The 18,075-nt window shown below is 39.2% G+C and overlaps 2 protein-coding genes across 23 annotated transcripts in view; both read left to right on the top strand.

Annotated features, from left to right (window-relative positions):
• The window catches only part of Epb41l2 (erythrocyte membrane protein band 4.1 like 2), a 216,421-nt gene that overhangs the window by 185,785 nt on the left and 12,561 nt on the right, over positions 1–18,075 (top strand). The window lies entirely within an intron of this gene.
• LOC101700754 (small EDRK-rich factor 1) overlaps positions 1–18,075 on the top strand; it is a 29,422-nt gene continuing 11,347 nt past the window's right edge. Inside the window, exon 1 of the mRNA XM_087190133.1 lies at positions 1–18,075. This exon is cut by the window's right edge and continues 11,347 nt beyond it. Coding sequence (XP_087046259.1) covers positions 11,223–11,411 — 189 coding nt within the window. The 5' untranslated portion in view covers positions 1–11,222 and the 3' untranslated portion in view covers positions 11,412–18,075.

Genomic DNA, 18,075 nt, shown 5'->3' on the forward strand with positions numbered 1-18,075 from the left:
GGGCCCACCTCACTGTGGCCTTTCTCATGGCTCTTCTGTGATTGCGGGAAATGGAGCTTTTTATCAGTGTCTCTGTTTCCTAGTATTGGAATTTATTTTAGATATTTTAATCTTCAAGTGCATCTGCTAAAGTACATATAATTCTAAGCTTTGTGGCCTGTTGGATATGTCATGTCAATAACTATGATTTCTTTAGGGGCTGCTAACAATAGACATTTATGATTTACATTACTGTTTATTAAGTATATCAGTTTAAGTTATGTCAATAACCCTTGGAGAAAGGTGCTGTTAACCTCATTTTAAATGAGAACTTGCCTTTTCTGTATAATGAAAAAGAGTGATTCATTTGCTTCCTATAAAGTAAACAACATTCCAGCTCTGTTATTTGAAGAGTTCATCTTTCCCCATTTTTGGCATTTCAATAATTTTATTGAAAGGTATATCTCTTAGTACCAAACATAATGGTAGTTGATTAGGTTACCTCTGCCAACTCAAAACTAATACTGATGTTTTCAAAATATTGAAATATATCAGCCTTATGGTAAAACTGAAGTTATCCACAAAACACAGTTTACAAAAAGTTAGAGTATACTGTGGTTCTTTGGTTTATTTTTGAATGCTTATTTATCCATAACATGATGTCAAAATTGGTTACATCTATTCTGGATAAACTCAGGCTTCAGGCTGCACTAACCAAACAGTAACCAATGCATGTTAGTAGCGCTAACTATGTACATCTCCTTACATTGATTTTCTCACCTGGAGAATTCCAAACACTACCTCAGCAATCTCATACTTGTGGCGGTGCCTCCTTACTTTTCTTAAGACACATTATGGAAATTTGTGAAAGTATATTCTATTCCTTAAAAAAAAAAAACTGGAAGCAATAGCAGTTTTATAGAAACAGTCTATAGTAAAACCTGGAGTGCTTTATTTAGGCAGAACTTAGGGTAAAGCAAGTTTTCAGAGTGATAATTGATTTTGACTTACTATGTAGTAAAATAGGATATGTTTTTTTAATGGACCTAGATAGACGGAGGAAATAGATTCTGTATAGAAATTTTTATCATCGATACAAATGTCACCTATTTTTTAGAAGAAATATTAAAAATAGCTCAGTGAATATGCCAGACTTAGTAGGTCTGTATTTTGGCTTAATACAAAATGTTTGTTTGTTTTTTTCCCATTAAGTTAATTGGTACATTTTAGGTATAAAATACAGTTACATTCATCATTGGGATCTTGTACCATTACATAAGAATCTTAGTTCTTATTTTTTTTCCCCATTCCCCTGCCCTCCCTTCACCCTCTCCACCCTTCCCTATTTGCAAAGACTTTGTTTCCATTTTTTTCCTTTTCTCATATTTTTTCTTTTCCCTTCTTTCCTTTCCCCTACCCCCCCCACTTCCCCTGCTCCTTTAGACTTTTTTTCCTATTACACAATATCAATTATACATTTTTTAAAGTACAATATCAATATCTAGGAGTCATTACCACAGATTTTACAGAATTTAAAAGGATATAGAAAGCATATTACAAAAGTCTGTTTTGAAATAAATTTGACAACTTCTAAGAAGTACCTTGGAAGACAAATTAATGAAACTAACTCTGGAGGAAATATAAAATTTGAATAGCACCTATTAAAGAAAGTATATTCCTAGCTAGAAAAACTACCTATATGACAACAGCAGGCTCATATACAGTTTAACTGATAAATTGTATCATACAATTAAAGCAGAAAAAAGAAGGAACACTTCTCCCTTCATTTTAGGAAATCAACATTGTGCTAATCCTAAAACTGGACAAAGATAATAGAAGAAAAAAGTATGAACATAGATAGAAATTTGTTTAACAAAACAAACTATTGGAAGTCAGATCTGGCAGTATGTAGAAAGTGGTTTTGTTATAGGGATGGCAGTGTTGGTTCAGCATTGGAAGATCCACCCCCAAAAGTCATCATTTTAACAGAGGAAAGGAAAAAGCCGTATGATCCTGCCACTAGTTGGAGAAAAAGTATTGGACTAAATTCCACAGCTGTTCATGGTAAAAGCTATCAGGAGACTAGAAGTAGAACAGAACCTTCTCAACAGATTAAAGAGATGTACTCCATACTTCCAGTGAGAACGCCTTATATGAATGGAGAAGATACAATGCTTTCTCCTTAAGGTGGGGAACAAGGGCAGATATGCCTACTCTTTATCTGTCCATTAAACTTTGAAACCTAGGCCCAACCAAAATAGTCTGGCAATAAAATGACACAATTAGGATAGGATTGGCAAGATAGAAGCAAAATCTTTATATGTAGATGAAATGATCATCTACAGAGAAAATACTCAGAAATCTCTAGGAGCCCCTAGAACTTGTATTTGAATTTAGCTGGATTAGAAAACACAAGGTATATATAAAAATTCAGGTCTATGTATACTTGTTATAAATGAAGAATTGGATATTGAAATTGAAAAGTTATGTAGGAGTACAAAGGACCTAGAAAAGTTAAAAAACAAAAACAAAAAACAGTGTTGGAAGATGTTTAGTACCTAATTTTAAGACTTCCTCTAAAGCTACAGTAATCAAGGCACTGTTGTTGTAGGGAAAGACATACAGATCATTTGAATAAAACAGAGAATCTAGAAATAAAACCACACATATATGGCCCACTGAGTTTTGAAAGATTATTTCACATTAGCATTTTATAGAATATAAACTCAATTCAAGAGCTGAGGAAGAGATAGTGTTTTCAGCAAATGGCACAAGAACACCTGGTATCCGTATATAAAAAAATTAACCTCAACCCTTTATTTCCATACATGAAAATAACTTGAAGGGATCTATGAACCTAAATATGAAAGCCTCTAAAAGTATAAAATTTTAAGAAGAAATTATAGGGGAAAAAAAAAGAAACAAAAAAAGAAATTATAAAGGAAAATGTTTATGAATTTAGGGTAGGGAAGAACTACCTGGGATACAAAAAACATGATGTATAAAAGAAAAAAATCGATAAATGAGATTCCATCAAATTTAGAACTTTAAATGACATCATTAAAATGAAAAATAGTCCTTAAACAGACCATATTTACAATGCATATAACCTATGACCAGAATATATAAAGAACTCTTACAGCTCATCAATAGACAACCCAATTAAAAAGTAGACATAAGTTGAAAAATAGCCAGTACAGCACAAGGAAAGATGTGCAACTCTAGAATCAGAAAAATACTAATCAGTACGTTAACAAGATTGAATTATACACTCATTAGGGAGATGAAGTTAAAAGTTTTAAAAGCCTTGTCATGACTTTTTCTTTTTGTTGGATTCTCCCCCTTTGCATTTAATTTGTTGGGCCCAATGGATTCATTCTGCAGGGTTTCCTGGGGTTGTGATCCTAATTATCTTTTCCTAGGATATTGTCTAAAATTTTTTGGAGTGCTGGTTTGGTATTCATGAAGTTCCTGAGGTGCTCTTTGTCATGAAAGTATCTTATTTCTCCATCAATTTTGAAAGATAGTTTTGAGGGTACATCAATCTGGGTTGGAGGCTGTTTTCCTTTAGGGCTTGAAATACATCACTCCAAGCTCTTCTTGCCTTGAGGGTTTGCATTGAGAAGTCTGCTGTGATTCTGATGGGCTTTCCTTTGTATGTGATTTGTTTCTTTTCTCTCACTGCTTGTAGACTTTTGTTCTTCTGTTGGGTTTCTGGAATCCTAACTATGATATGCCTATGTGTAGATTATTTTTGATCAAGGCTAGGTGGAGTCCTATATGCCTTATTTATCTACATGTCAAGTTCTTTTCCCGTCCTTGGGAAGTTTTCTGCCATCACTTCTGTGGACAGTTTTTTTATGTCATCTGCACTCTCTCCTCTATCTTCATTGACTCCAATCAGTCTTATGTTATTCTTCTTTGCATCATCTAGCAGCTGCTGGATTGATTTCTCATGTTCCCTTACAATTTTAAAGCAATTTTTCTTTTCCTCCTCACTAATTGCAATCTTATCTTCTATATCTGAAATTCTATCCTCACATTGGTTCATTCTCCTGTGCAGACTTTCGATGGAGTTTTTAATCTCTTGGAAATCTGTTTGTATCTGTTTTATGGATTCCATTTGTTTCCTATGTTGGGATTCCATCATGTTCCTCAGATCCTCTATTTTTTTTTATCTGTGTCCTCTCTAGATTTATTAATCATGTCTTGCACCATGAGCACAATCCTTGCTGTTATCTGAGTAATTATTTCTTATTTCATTTTTCCCAGATCCTCTTTTGTTGGCAGTTCAGAGTCCAGGTAGTTGAGTATCAGATTTTTCCATCTCGTTTCCCTTTGGGGTTGCTGTAGTTGATCCAGAAGTCTGTTTTTGAAGCTTGTTTATGTCTTCTCATTTCCATGGGCCGGTGGGGGCGGGGGGTTGCTTCTGGTGCCTGGGTGGCTCAGCTTCTCTGCTGTAGGAGCCTGGGATGGCGGTGGGGGAGCTTCCTTCCGGGTGCTGGGACCAGCTCACCTTCTCTGCCCTAGGAGCCTGGGATGGCAGCCAATACAAAATGTTTTTACATTTAAATTTATTCCCATATAGCAATAACATTCTCATCTCTGGACTATTACTTGCATTATGGGTGCCAAGAAACCATTACATTGTCTAGAATATAACCTCTATTATGCCTTAAAAAAGTGCATGTGTGAAATGTTGGTTTTGATGTAAACCTTATAATTTAAAATTTAACATTTAGATTAAGTTGGTTACCATTTTCTATATCACCTAAATAGAGTATATTGAACCAGTATAGAAAGTTAAATTAATGTTATAAATGAAGATTCACAGTTCACCTTTTCAGGCTTGTAGTAAGTGTTTCACATTTTATGCCTTTAGCTTTACAGATGAATTCAAATTAAATGTTCCTACTGCAGCATTATATTAATTAGGCAGTTTTCCAAACATGAACATCATACCAATCTAGTTGTGATGTTTTGAGCGTTTATAACTTAAAACCATTATAACATTATGGAATCCATAGTTCAGGGTTGTAGAGAAAGGCTTCTAAGAAATTTTTTTGTTGCTGCATTAATACTATTTATGTAAAGAACAAAAACTCCCATCTTACCCAAAGTTTATGTAAATACTGCTAGCTGTTAAAAGTAAATTTTTCATACCTAAGTTTTATAATCAATAATGTAGATGTGTTAAATATTAACATTTAGTTTTGAGTAGGAAAAGATAAATCATTACTGTAAGTTAATAAATTTAGATGGCAAGAACATATAGAATATATTCAGTGACTGAATTTATATTTTTTATGAATATAATTACTTTCTATTATTCCAATTGCCATAGCAGTATGTTGAGACACTGGCAATTTTCAGAAACCTGAAAGATCATTGGGTTGTATTACTTTTTCTTTAGGTGTGACATTCAAGTTCATAATGATTCTGCTTATAAGCCAACAATCTCAAATTAGTTCATATACGGATCAAACTGTTGGTCCTATTATAACTTTAAATGAGGTAGAGCTTAGGGCTGGCTACATTTAGCAAAATGTACAATTAAAAAAAAACATTACTTCACCGCTATCTTAAAAATTCATGTTATTAAAGAGTTTGTTGTTTTCTAAGCTGCTAATTTAATGAAATGGTTAACATATATACCAGAGATTGGAAACTCCTAAGGGTGTCTTTTTAAAAAAGTTTTTGAGACAGGGTCTCGCTATGTAATTTAAATTGACCTTGAACTCACTATGTAGCCCAGGATGGCCTCAAACTCATGGCAATCCTCCTGCCTCAGCCTCCCGAGTGCTGGGATTACAGGTATGTGCCACTATGCCCGGCCCTTAGGGTGTTGCACCTTATATACAGCAAACGCTTTCAAATGTTAGCTGACTGGATTGGTGATACCGGTTTTTCCCTTTTGCTGTTCCGAGTCACGTTGGTTTATTTTGAAGATAATATTTCAATACTTTAATTGTAGAAGAAATTATACAATTTTCTCTATACAGAGAATAATAACCAAATTTACCAATTAAACTGTTTCAGGTTGAAAGGTGAGTATAGTAACTGTGCTTCAGTTGCCATGCAGTACGTACAGAAACAAACCACTTCAACTTCTGAGCATTCAGTTTGAAACACTTGTTTGATGATTATTCAGTTAAACACTTGGATACAAGCTCTTGCCAGAAGGTCAGATCTCTGTCATTTACCTTGGAATGTTTGTGCAGACATTCTGCTCCTTTTGTTAACTCTCCACACAGCACAGGCTTGGATCTCCAGTGCAGTGATAGATAAGGCCAACACAGAAGGCTTTGCTTTAGAAAATACAGTCCTGCAGTGACATGCCTTAAACTGAGCTCCTAGTCTTTCAAAATTTAGGCTGTTTTTCCTTTCAAATGGCAAGCTCTCTTGAATGAGTGAATAAAAGAGTTGTAGAAATTGAAAGGCAGTGGTAGCTTTGACCTTCCAACACACCTTCTCCAGTACAATCTTTTCCATTTGCATCAAGTCTGAAACTGATCCAATACTGACTTATTCAGATCAAGTCAGTTGCCAATGGGACATTTGTTTCCTTTTCTACTGATCTTACAGCCAAATAAAAAGCACCTCAGTCCAACACACCCAAGGTCCTTTGAGCTATACCTTCATTTTAGACAAGAATCTCTCCAGTAAATTCACAGCTAGAGAAAATGTCTCTGTATCAAAGCCAAAGAACTGAGTTAGACTAAGATCTTTCACTTCAGAGTCCCTCAGTCTTGCAGTCATTCTAAGGCCATTGTCATGTGCAGATTCAATTAGTCTCCAGGCACAGACCTTTGGCTGACATCTAGCCTCCTGTTCCCACAGGGTATTCAGCTGGTGTAGCAGTTTCTGGGACTTAGTTGTTAGTACTTCTGTCATCTTGGTAGAGCCTGCTTCCTTGAGGAGATCACCGTCCCTGGGCCTGCTCTCACCTCCCCCCATGATACCGGATACGAGAGCCCTAGGAGGCAAGGACACTCAGGACACTTGAGGGGAGGAGTGGAGAGGCCCAGGGAGGGAGAACTGTCCTGGGTGGAGGTCTCCACAGTGCCTCTGAGACTACACCGCCCTACACCAGTTGGACTGCAGGGAAGGCCTCAACTTTCCCTCTTTAATCTGCATTTCATGTCTCAAGTAGGTCAGGTAGCCCAGGAGAATGAGGGTGTTTTGGGCACTGTTTCCACAGTCCATGTGTTTATCCCTGCTCCAATACCATACATACTGCAGTGGTGGCGAACCTGTGGCATGCGTGCCGCACCAGGCAGTTTGTATCATGGAAAGCTCTAAAAGGTTCGCCATCACTGCTGTACTGTCTTTATAATGGGTGTGGATATCTGGTAGGGCGTGTCCCCCACTTTTGTTCTTTTCTTCATTCTTGACTTTTTCTGTTCCATATAAATTTCACAATCCAGTTGATAGGTTGTAGTTTAATGTGGGAATAATTACATCTTTGTGATATTAAGTCTTTTCTATGAATATAAAGTAACTGTCTCTATTTGTAGATGTCTTAAGTGTCTTTCAATAAAATTACACAATTTTTTAACCAGTTGCAGTCTTACAACTCTTTTCTAGCTGCTGCTAGTAAAGAGAGGTACAGTGGATATTTCTCTATTGATAACCTTATATTTTAGATACTATTTTCAACACAGGGTGTATAATGGGGCCTGTAAGCAGAACTTGTTTAAAATCCTAGCAAAAGCATAATATCTAGTTGCCTGAGTAAGTGTACTGTGTTGCATGTAAATGTTTACCATTTTATTTTTGAGATGTATCTCCCTGATAGTTTTATATATGGAAGACTGAGAGCATGCTTACATAAGAGTTAGGAGACTGAGTGCTGTATTTAAATCTTTATAAATATCAAATTAGGTAACACTGGGCACGTCCTCAGGATGCTGTGGTCTGTCTTTCCTAACTCATGGAACTTAATATAAGGATAGAGTAAGATAATAAGAAAAGTGGTATTATATAATTATATAAATGAAATGTAAGAACAGGAGAATGTAAGAACTTTTTCTTCTAAAAGTTAATGCATCACTTATTTGTAAATCAAATCAGGAATATAAGACAAAATTAATAACCACCAAAAACATTATTATATCTTGCCTTCACTTGTGGCAGACATTATAATAAGTTTTCAGATGAGTTAGTTGTACTGGTTATTCCTGGCATCTTATATTCATTTTTTTGAAGCAAAACATTTCTTGGTACATTTTAGATATACATGATAACATTCACCATCAGGAATTTGTACCTGTACATGATATGTCTTGCTTCTTTTTTTCCCATTTCCTCTCCCTCCCTTTGACCCCTCTTCTCCTTATTTACAAAAGCTTTGTTTCCATTTTTTCCTTCTATTCTCTTTTTTCTTATCCATTCTCCCCCCTTCCTTGTTCTCCTCATTGGAACATTTTCTTCCCATTTCTCAATGTCTATTATATTCGTTTTTGCAGTGGATGCACACATGCACACACACATGGCTTTTGAAGTTAGTGTTTCCCAGGGACCTGCTTTTATGAGATTTCTTAATAAATGGATTCAGAAAATGAGAGTGTAAACTCATATATAAGGCAAGCAACTGGACAGATTTGACAGGATTCATCCGTCTACTCAAGAAATATTTGTCCAGTGCCCGTGCACCTAGGAGGAGGGTTCAGTGGTGGACAGAGAAGCGCTGTCCATGGGCTTGAGGACATGCCCGGGAAGGGGGGTGTGGAAGATCACAAGTGCAGTTTCGGTTTAGTCAGAGCTGTAAGAGAACGGGTAGGGAACTGCACGAGTGTGACCTGTTGGGGAGGACCGAGCCCCAGGGTGAGCCTGAAGTCTCAAGGCTGAGTGGAGTCAGCGCAGCGTCTCCTCCCCTCCCCGTCACTTTGGCCCCACCCCCTGCCTGCTGAAGCTGGCTCCTGAAGCCCCTTTGTTAGGCTGTCAGCTCGAGGGTGTGACCTCTAGAGAGCAGCCCAGGACCTCGTCCAGAGTCGGTGTGGAAGAGGAGCTGTTCGTGCTGTGTCTGCTCCTCTCCCCCTCTGACCTGGCCGGGCCCTTTGGAGGAGCTCTGAGCTGTTCATCAAGCACTGAAAGTGGGGTATCAGGGGCAAACAGAAAACGGTCCAAGAACAACCTGCAGAGGAGGAACCGCCCAGCCTGCCTTTCTCAGCTGGCAGCGGGCAGCTGTGAAGCAGCCAGGAGCTAAACGCTTCAGGTGAGGGCTGTGCTCGGTCTTTGGGACTTACGTCCTGTCAGGACGCTGCCCTCTGCCAGTTTGTCCCGAATGCCTATTTGTGAGCCCTCACATGGAGACTCTTACCAGCCCAAGCCAGTCAGTGCAGGGGTGTTCCCGGGGAGTCCTGACCAGAGGGCAGGGCGGGCTCTGTGGTGTGGTCCCAGTGGCTTCAAAACATGAGGCATGAGAGGAGAGGGCTTGAGACTGCTCCCATTGGCCCTGGGAGGGAGCGCTGTGAGCCTCTGGCTCCTGGAGTGACCGTAGATGTGAGCAGGAGGGAGCAGAGCCTCCTTTCCTCCGGGACTAGCGAGCAGCTGGAGGGTGAGATGACGAGGCGCAGCCCCTGTCTCTTCACTCTCCTGTTCGTTTGTTCCTTCCTTCCTTCATTCCTTGGTTCGTTCGTTCATTCAGCAGAAGGCATGGAAGGCCTAGTGTGTATCTTCTGCTGTTTTTCATGAAAATAGCAAGTAAGATAAGGCCTGTGCTCAAGGACGGTAAGTTGGCGGTACCAGAATAGTTTCAAGTTTTTGTGTTCTGAACCTGGTGCGGGGGGAACAAAACAGAGAGCGCCCTGATTCAGCACAGGGTGTCAGAGACGTCTTCTCACTTATGCTTCAAGTTAAGTAGGAGTTAGCACCATGAAGAAGGCCTCGGAAGTCCAGGGGCAGCATTGAGCCTGAGAGGAACAGCACAACACCAGTGCCGCTGGACTGCGGGGCACTGCCCAGAATAATGGAGGCTGAGGTGGGGAGGCAGAAGAGAATCACAGTCACGTTCAGTTTCCGGCCTGGGCAAGGAGGCGCCTGTAGTCTTGGGATACGTGACTGTTTATCACATGTCCTGTGCAGCGTGCTCAGTCCTCTGCCCAGCAATCTAAAAACAAAGGTGAATGTTTCATTCTGTGTTCTCTAGGGGGGAAGCCAACTACCTTAAGAATTTTGGAGAAGGCTTGGAAGTGAGTGTAAGGCCTATTTTAAATGTGCGCACACACACACACACACACACACACACGCTTTGACCACAACAATGGTGAACCTTTTATAGCTTCCAGTGATACAGCCTGCTGTGGCCTGTGTGCCATAGGTTTGTTGCCCCTGGACTAGAAGTTAGTTTCCCAGGTAGTCTGATGTCTGGTGCAGTGCAGCACAGCAAGCTGGATGGGCTCAAATCTGCCTCCTGACTGAGTGGTCTGGGAAGTTACTTTTCTCCCTACCTTACTGTGCTCACCTGAGAACTGGGCATGATGATGTAAGGCATAGAAGGGTTTGTTCCCAGGGCAGGTTATAAGACTTTGTCACTTACAGAACCAGCATGAACCTTCTGTTTTTAGAAATCAGATACAATTAAATTTCCGCTTGAGAGATGTGAGATTAGAGATGCATGTGGAGGCTCTGAGTGGGGAGGTCCAGACAGTTCGAAAGTGGTCGAGTACCAGGCCTCTGAACCAGAGCCATTTTCCTGGAGCTGGTAAGCGGGTACAGAGATTACTGAAAACCTGGTAAGCCGTCATTCTTAGCCATGCCCCTAGCCCACAGCAGATAACTCAAAATTAGAAGTGTTGTGCTCTGAATTACTGTGTACATACGAACACTCATTTCTAAAGAAGACAGTACTGTGTGCAAACCATTTTAATATCAGCCTAGTGTTTAGGATTTCAAAGCCTTAACTCGAAAGCCAAACAGAAATTAGCGCAGCTATCTGAATTGATGCACTGGCAGAACCGAGCTCTGGCTAATCACAAATTGCTCATTTACATGTGCGCTTGACAGACATTGACTGTCCTTTAAAGAGATGATGATTCTCCATTAGGATCCAGGAGTTTTTCAACCATACCAAATATGTTGTGTTATTTTATTCTGTTTACTTATTGTGTTAGTCTCATATTTAAAATTAGCATCTTGGCGTGGGCGTGGCCTTCCAGATTGATGGGTGGCGGCCGCTGGGCATGTGAGGGAGCCCTTGCTTGTCTGAGTCACTCTCCTCTAGGCTCCACCAGGTGGTTGGCATGGCCCGTGGTAATCAAGGAGAACTTACCCGACAGAAGAATGTGAAGACAACCCAAGAAATTAGCAAGGGAAAAAGAAAAGAGGATAGCTTGACTCCTTCTCAAAGACAGCAGAGGGACTCTGAGATCATGCAACAAAAGCAGAAAGCAGCTATTGAGAAGAAGTCTATGCAAACAGGGGAAAAATAATGACTGCTCTGGGGGGTGTGGGTGCTGCTGCCAACTGGTGCATCACAAGCTCCAAGATCAGGATTCCTTAGAATGAACAAGCATTACATGCTTTATAACTCATTCTCATAAAACCGTTTACTGCAAACTTTGTTTTTCGGCCTTAGTGTGATGTTTTAGAACCATTCTTCAAACAATAAAACATCATGCATATAACACTGGTGAATATTATTTTTATCAGCAAGTAAATATTTCTGTAATTAGATAGGTAGTGTGATCAGAGAGTGGGATCTGTTATGTAGAATCCAGACTCTAGTCTAGAACTTTGTCATCAGTTTTGTTAAAGTAGATCTTTAAAGTAGATTTTATCACACAGGGCCAGTGCTGTAGCTCAGTGGTAGTTGGTTGCCTGGCATGTATAAGGCCATGGAACGAACTCCAGCACCACCAAAAAAAAAAAATGTAATAAAATTTAAGATCCCTTTGTGTAATTTTGCTTTGTAGTCACCTGGCTTGTTTGAAGAATTTCTAGTAGATAGTACAAATCATCTGGAATACCAACTAAATGGATATGAATTAAATGAGACAATCAGTAAAAGTTCTTTTGAGCCTGGGATTTAGCTCATTGGTTCCGCCGCCTGCCTCGCAAAAGTGCAAGGTCCCGAGTTTGATCCCCAGTACCAAAAAAAAAAGTTCTCTTGATGATTTTAAATTTGTTTAGAATGAGAATCATTTTAGTCTGTTCTGAGTCTCTTAAAAAATTGGCGACTTTGGAGCCAGGCATGGTGGCACACAGCTGTAATCCCAGCATTAGGGAGACTGAGGCAGGAGGATTGCTACAAGTTCAAAGGCAGCCTTGGCTACATAGTTAAAGGCCAGCCTGAATTGCAGACCAAGACCCTGTCTCAAAAAAAATAAACAAAAAATTGATGACTTTGGGCTGGTTGTTAGGTCAGTAGAAGAGCATTTGCCTGGCACACATGACACTCTTGAGTATGATCCTTAGCATGGGAAAAAAGAAAATTGTGATTTGATGGTGGCTATTAATTAATTACAAGTTAGCACATTAACCTGATAAAAGTAAGGCATGAGATACTATTCTGAAGTGAACATGGATACCTATGTCAAAAAGAATCAAAATGCCATTGAGTCAGTATTTTTCAAATACTTGGTTTGTCACATAATCCAATTCACATTTTTACTGATCACCTAACACGAGCCACTAGCTAAATAAACAGATCTTCAAGTTCCCTTAAAAAAATTTAAAAAATAAAATAAAATTAGCATCTTATTACAGCTTAGTTTTCAGTATAGATTATTCACAGCTAAAATGAAGACTTCTGCTGTATAGAAATAAAAAGCCAGTTTGGGTTTAGTGATTTTTAGGCATGGCCTGTTTTTACCCTGAAATGCTGTAGGATGTGCTGATTTAGTGTTCATAAATCTGGCAGGTGTTAACAGTGAGTCAGGTTCAGATAGTGTATTTGAACATCCCAACAAAAGGCACTGGCTCCTCCACTGTCGGGCTCACTGACACCGACTAGTCCCTTCGTCCCTAAGACTGCTCTTGGACGTAGTCATGATGGACTATGATTTTTTTTCCAAATGAAACTTTTGCTGATAATAAAAGAGAAGTTATAATTTTTAAAAAGGGAAGGAGTAAAAAATAGAATTGAGCCATATGTCCTTGCTCCCAGAGGTCCCTTTCCATGGGGCACGTTAGCGTACTCACACACAGACACCGTATGTGCTGCTCTGCACAGTAGGCAGTGCTGTAACCTGTTTCTTTCTGCACTTAGCTGTGCATTGGAGATAGCTTTCCTTGTTCTTACTTCATCTTTTTCAACAGTCATTGAATGGATACATGATGGTTAACTTAAATAAATCCTCTTACAGTAGTGGATATTTAAATTACCTCTCAGTCTTCACAGTTACACACGCAGTTGCAAAGATTATAGTTGTGTGTACATTTTTGTGTATTAATTTCATTGTTTCTCCTGGCTAATGACTTTTAAAAATCAGTGTTAGTGAACTACTAAGGGCTTCTGGCAAATTGCCCAGCTGTCCTCCTTAAAGCTTCTGAACGTCTAGACCCCACAGACTGTTTCTGAGCATCTGTTTGCTTACACCTGGGCTGACATTAAGTAGTGGGAGACAGTTTTACAAATCTTTATCAGTCTGATTAGGAAATAACATCTCCCCATTTAATTGTGAGGAAAGAACCTTTTTTTACTTGTATTCATTCATTACAAGTGATGTTGTAATATACATATACATTATACACACATATGTAATTTACATTTCTTGGAATTGGTGGTTTGTTTCTTTTATCCATTTTTTATTCAGGGGCTTATTATCTTTATTCTCTTCTAGCTGTGTTTAAGTTTTTAACCCCTTATGCACAAATGCTACATTTCCCCCCAATTTTTTCATTATCACTGAGGATTGAAAATGATACCCAGAAGAAGGCAGAGGGGCAAGACAACATGGACAAATTGGAGACATGCAGACCCTGTCTAGAGCTTTGTGTTTTGGCTGAAACAATGTGTTTCAGAATTTGAAGGGTCAGTGTGTGCAGTTGGAAGACAGCCAGCAATCGTAGAAACATTAGGAGCTGGGAGATGTTGAACTTGCTGTCCCTTTGCAGTGATGGGGAGCTAGGTAGGCCTGGGCCCCTCAGACTAGGCAGTCACCCCTGAGCCACCACGGTTCATCTCCCCTCAGACTGAGGTCCTTGCTGCTCTATCCTCCTGTTTACCCATCTGGCCTCTGGGAGCTTTGGGGGTGGCTATTACGACTTTAGCATGGAAATTAAGAATATTTAAGAATATGTAATTTAAATAGCGTCCTTTTCTCTCTTCTTCCTTCAACCTTATTGATGAGGAAATTGGACCTTAGAGATTAACTTGCTGGAGTTCACTTAAATTTAAGAATCATAAAATACCATCTATAAAACTAAGTTATAGATTCCTCTGTCTCCAGAACTTTTCTGTTAGACAGTCCAGAAATAATTTTTGAACATGTAAATGTTGTGAGTAGTGAGTGGTAGAGAAGAATTTCACTATGGCAGCCAATTAACAATTTTGTGCATATGCTGACTTTTAAGATGATAATCTTCCTTGTCCTCAGGAAGATTGTATTCCAAGAATATCTTGCCCCACTCGTGCATCAGAATAGTTTAGTTAGCATGAGAGGAAGTGGGACCCTAGATATATCTGCCTAGAATGGTAGCCATATACACAGTGACTGCTGAACTTGCAGCATGGCTGGTCCAAGTTGAGATGTGTGGTAAGTGTAAATTACAGACAATTCCAAAGATGTAAGAAGAAAAACGTGTGCACTCTAATTTTTATTGCATACTGTTGAAATAATAATTTGGATATATTGAGTTAGACTACATTAAAACTAAATATACTTGTTTCTTCTTTTCAAAACGTGTCTAGAAAATCTTAAATGCATATGTACTCCGCATTAGTGGCTTCCAGTACATGTCTCTGGGTGGGAGGAGAGAGAGAAGGTGGGCGGGGGAAGACAACTGCCCTGGGCATAGAGTAGCGCTTTATTGGAGATAACTGTCTTTAACTGTGAGAGAAGTGATTTTTGCCCATACTTCCTCAGATAGTAAATAAGAAAATTGGGTCTAGAAATGAATTCTTTTAATTCTCCACTAACCTTCCTCTTTAAGAAAAAAGAAAACAAAAACTTGAGTTCTGTTTATCTGTGCTTCAGAGATGTTGCCCTAAAACTTTTGTTACTTTTTTTAAGCTTTTATTTGATGTTACAGAGAAATGTTTTATCTCTCCCCACTACTTATTTTAAACCTAAAATTGACAAAAGTTTAGCCAGAATACAGTGTGGAATGTAACCTTCCCTAGTTCACTTGTTATTTAAAAGAAACTATAAGATTTTGTAGAATGCTTTCAGATAGAGTTCCCGCAAGATTTGACCCAGCAGAGTGAGCCAGAAGAATTTACTAGCTCTAAGGTCTAATATTGATCAGTCTTAGAAATCTTTGTCAATGCTTCAGAGATTTGGCAAAATCAGTGTTTTTAAAGAAGAGTCCTAGAATATCATAGATACAGCTAATCAACAAAAGAGAACAGAAAATGAACTCATTGTTTTTCCACTTAAGAAAACTGGAAGATGAAAATAATGGTGATATAGTGATTAGTGCTTTCTTCCAAGAGACATAGTGCAGTTCTGTTTGGACTTTTCCCTTCCCGTGCCCCTGTTCTTCAGTCCTACACACTATGACTCGGTACCTGCAACTTTTACTCTTGGATTCATAAATACATTTGCGAACCTACATAGTTCCAGGCATTTTGATAGCTGTGTGTAAGGGAGAACGATGTAGAAACATACATACAGATAAAGTAGGGGTAAAAAATAGTATTTTTGAAAAGAAGGCTAGATAAAGGACTGGGACAGTTAAGAGGAAAAACTCTTTAACTGTCAAAAAGGTGACAAAGCTCAACAGGACCTTAGGGAGGATCTGGGTAGATAGAGCTTGGGTGAGAGGCAAGAAATGGAGAAAAACAAGGGATGGTTGGCTATCAGCAGCAGAGTGAGAAAGATCTGACCCCGGCGTCACAGGCCTTATGTTCCCTAAGTACCTCAGACATTGCTGGTAGTCCTCTGTATGGGGTATTTCTTTTTTTTTTTTTGGTACTGGGGATCGAACTCTGGACCTTGCGCTTGCAAGGCAGGCGCCAGAACCACTGAGCTAAATCGCCAGCCCTGTATGGGGTATTTCAATACAGAAACAGCATCTTCAGCACTGTCCTTTCATAATGATTCATTGGTAATCTATAGGCTTGGTTGAAACAGTACCAGATTAGATGCAGTACCCTGCAGGGAAACCATTATATTGGTGAAGGAAATTATTCACGGAGAAACTGAACTTGACACTCCTGTCTTCAAGAATAGAACTGACTTTAATTTAGAAGCAAAACCAGGAGTGAAATATCATTTCTGAAAATCTGTAATAACATGAACTCACACTTACTGAGCGCCTGCTCTGTGCTTGCGTGTGTTGAGAGTTTCGTCATCTACCTTCTCAATTCCTGTATCATCTATGAGTGAGGACATCGAGGCCCAGCAGGGTGGGTCCCTTGCCTCAGTCATGTAGTTGGTGAGCGGCAGAGCCAGAAGCCACCCTCAGTCATCAGTCTGATCCATGCTACATATGGCTTTGCAGAAGGATTCACCGTGGGAATCTTTCAAACAAACTCCCAGCAATGTACTTGATTTGAAAAATTTATTTTGAACAGAAAGTCTTTGAGGTTGCAGCTTTGGTATGAAGCTAAGTGAACAAGCTAAGCTATATTTTATAAAATATTCATGCTTAAAACAAAGTATTATTTCTGGTTTCCTCACACATCAGAAATATACATGAGTGGAAAAAGGGAAGCAGTGAATTTAAATATGAGTGAAGGATAGGATAATCTTTAAACTTCACTCATTCATTTTTTGTAACTTGTGCTTCTGAACATGGAACTGATGATGTTTTTGTTTGACAGGATATTCTGAAGTTGCTAGTCATTCTTAGAGCAGCCTGAATATGTTGAGAATAAAGATCCCAAATGAAAATTGCTGTTAACTTTAAGGAAAGCTGTGTAGTTGGCTTACACTCAGGAGTGTGACTGGTTTAAGATCAATTGAGGGCTTGGACCAGAAGCTGGAGGGAAGGCTGGATGCTCCTTCTTCAAACCCCCTTAGGCACAACTGCAGCTGTGAAATGCAAACACAGGCAACAGCTTAAAATTCACTTTCCCGAAAGGAAACGTACTCAACTTTAACTGACTTGTGATGGTAGCAAACTTTGTTTTTTATTGTTTTTTAAAAAAATTCTTTTATTGGTACATTGTAGGTATACAACACAATTACATTTCTCATTGGGAATTCTACCTTTACATGGTGCATCTTAGTTCTTACGTTTTCTCCATTCCTAGCCCTCCCTTCACCCCCTCCACCTTTCCCTATTTACAAAGACTTTATTTCCATTTTTTCCATTTCTCATCATTTTTCCTTTCCCTTCTTTCCTTTCCCCTGCCCCTCCCACTACCCCTACCCCTTTGGACCTTTTCTTCCTATTTTGCATTATCGATTATTCATTCTAATCATTGGTACATTTTAGGTATACAATATAATGACATTCATCATTGGAAATTTGCACCTTTACATAATCTCTCTTGGTTCTTATTTTTCACCGTTGCCCAGCCCTCCCTTCAACCCCTCCATTCCTCCCTATTTACAAAGATTTTGTTCCTATTTTGCCATTTTCTCATATTAATTCCATACCCTTCTTCCCTTTCCCCTAGCCCTCCCACTTCCTTCCCCTTTGCCCCTTTTCTTCCCATTTCACATTACCTATTATACATTTTAGTCCTTATTTACACTTTCAGTTTCTCACACCAGAGAAACTATTCGGTATTTATACATATGTGTCCTCCTTATTTCACTTAAGAGTATGGCCTTGGGCCGGGGATTTAGCTCAGTGGTTCTGGCGCCTGCCTCACAAGCGCAAGGACCCGAGTTCGATCCCCCATACCAAAAAAAAAAAGAGTATCACCTCAATGTGCATCCATTTAGCTATAAATGTCTCTATTTTCTCATTTTTAGTATATGTGCTACTGAAGCGAGCACAATTTTCTCAGTTTTTATGGCTGAGTAGTGTTCCATTTTA

This window comes from Heterocephalus glaber, unplaced genomic scaffold (genome assembly GCF_053883595.1).
Source record: "Heterocephalus glaber isolate CG9 unplaced genomic scaffold, H.glaber_assembly_v1.0 deba00001550, whole genome shotgun sequence".
In the NCBI taxonomy this organism is placed as follows: domain Eukaryota; kingdom Metazoa; phylum Chordata; class Mammalia; order Rodentia; family Bathyergidae; genus Heterocephalus; species Heterocephalus glaber.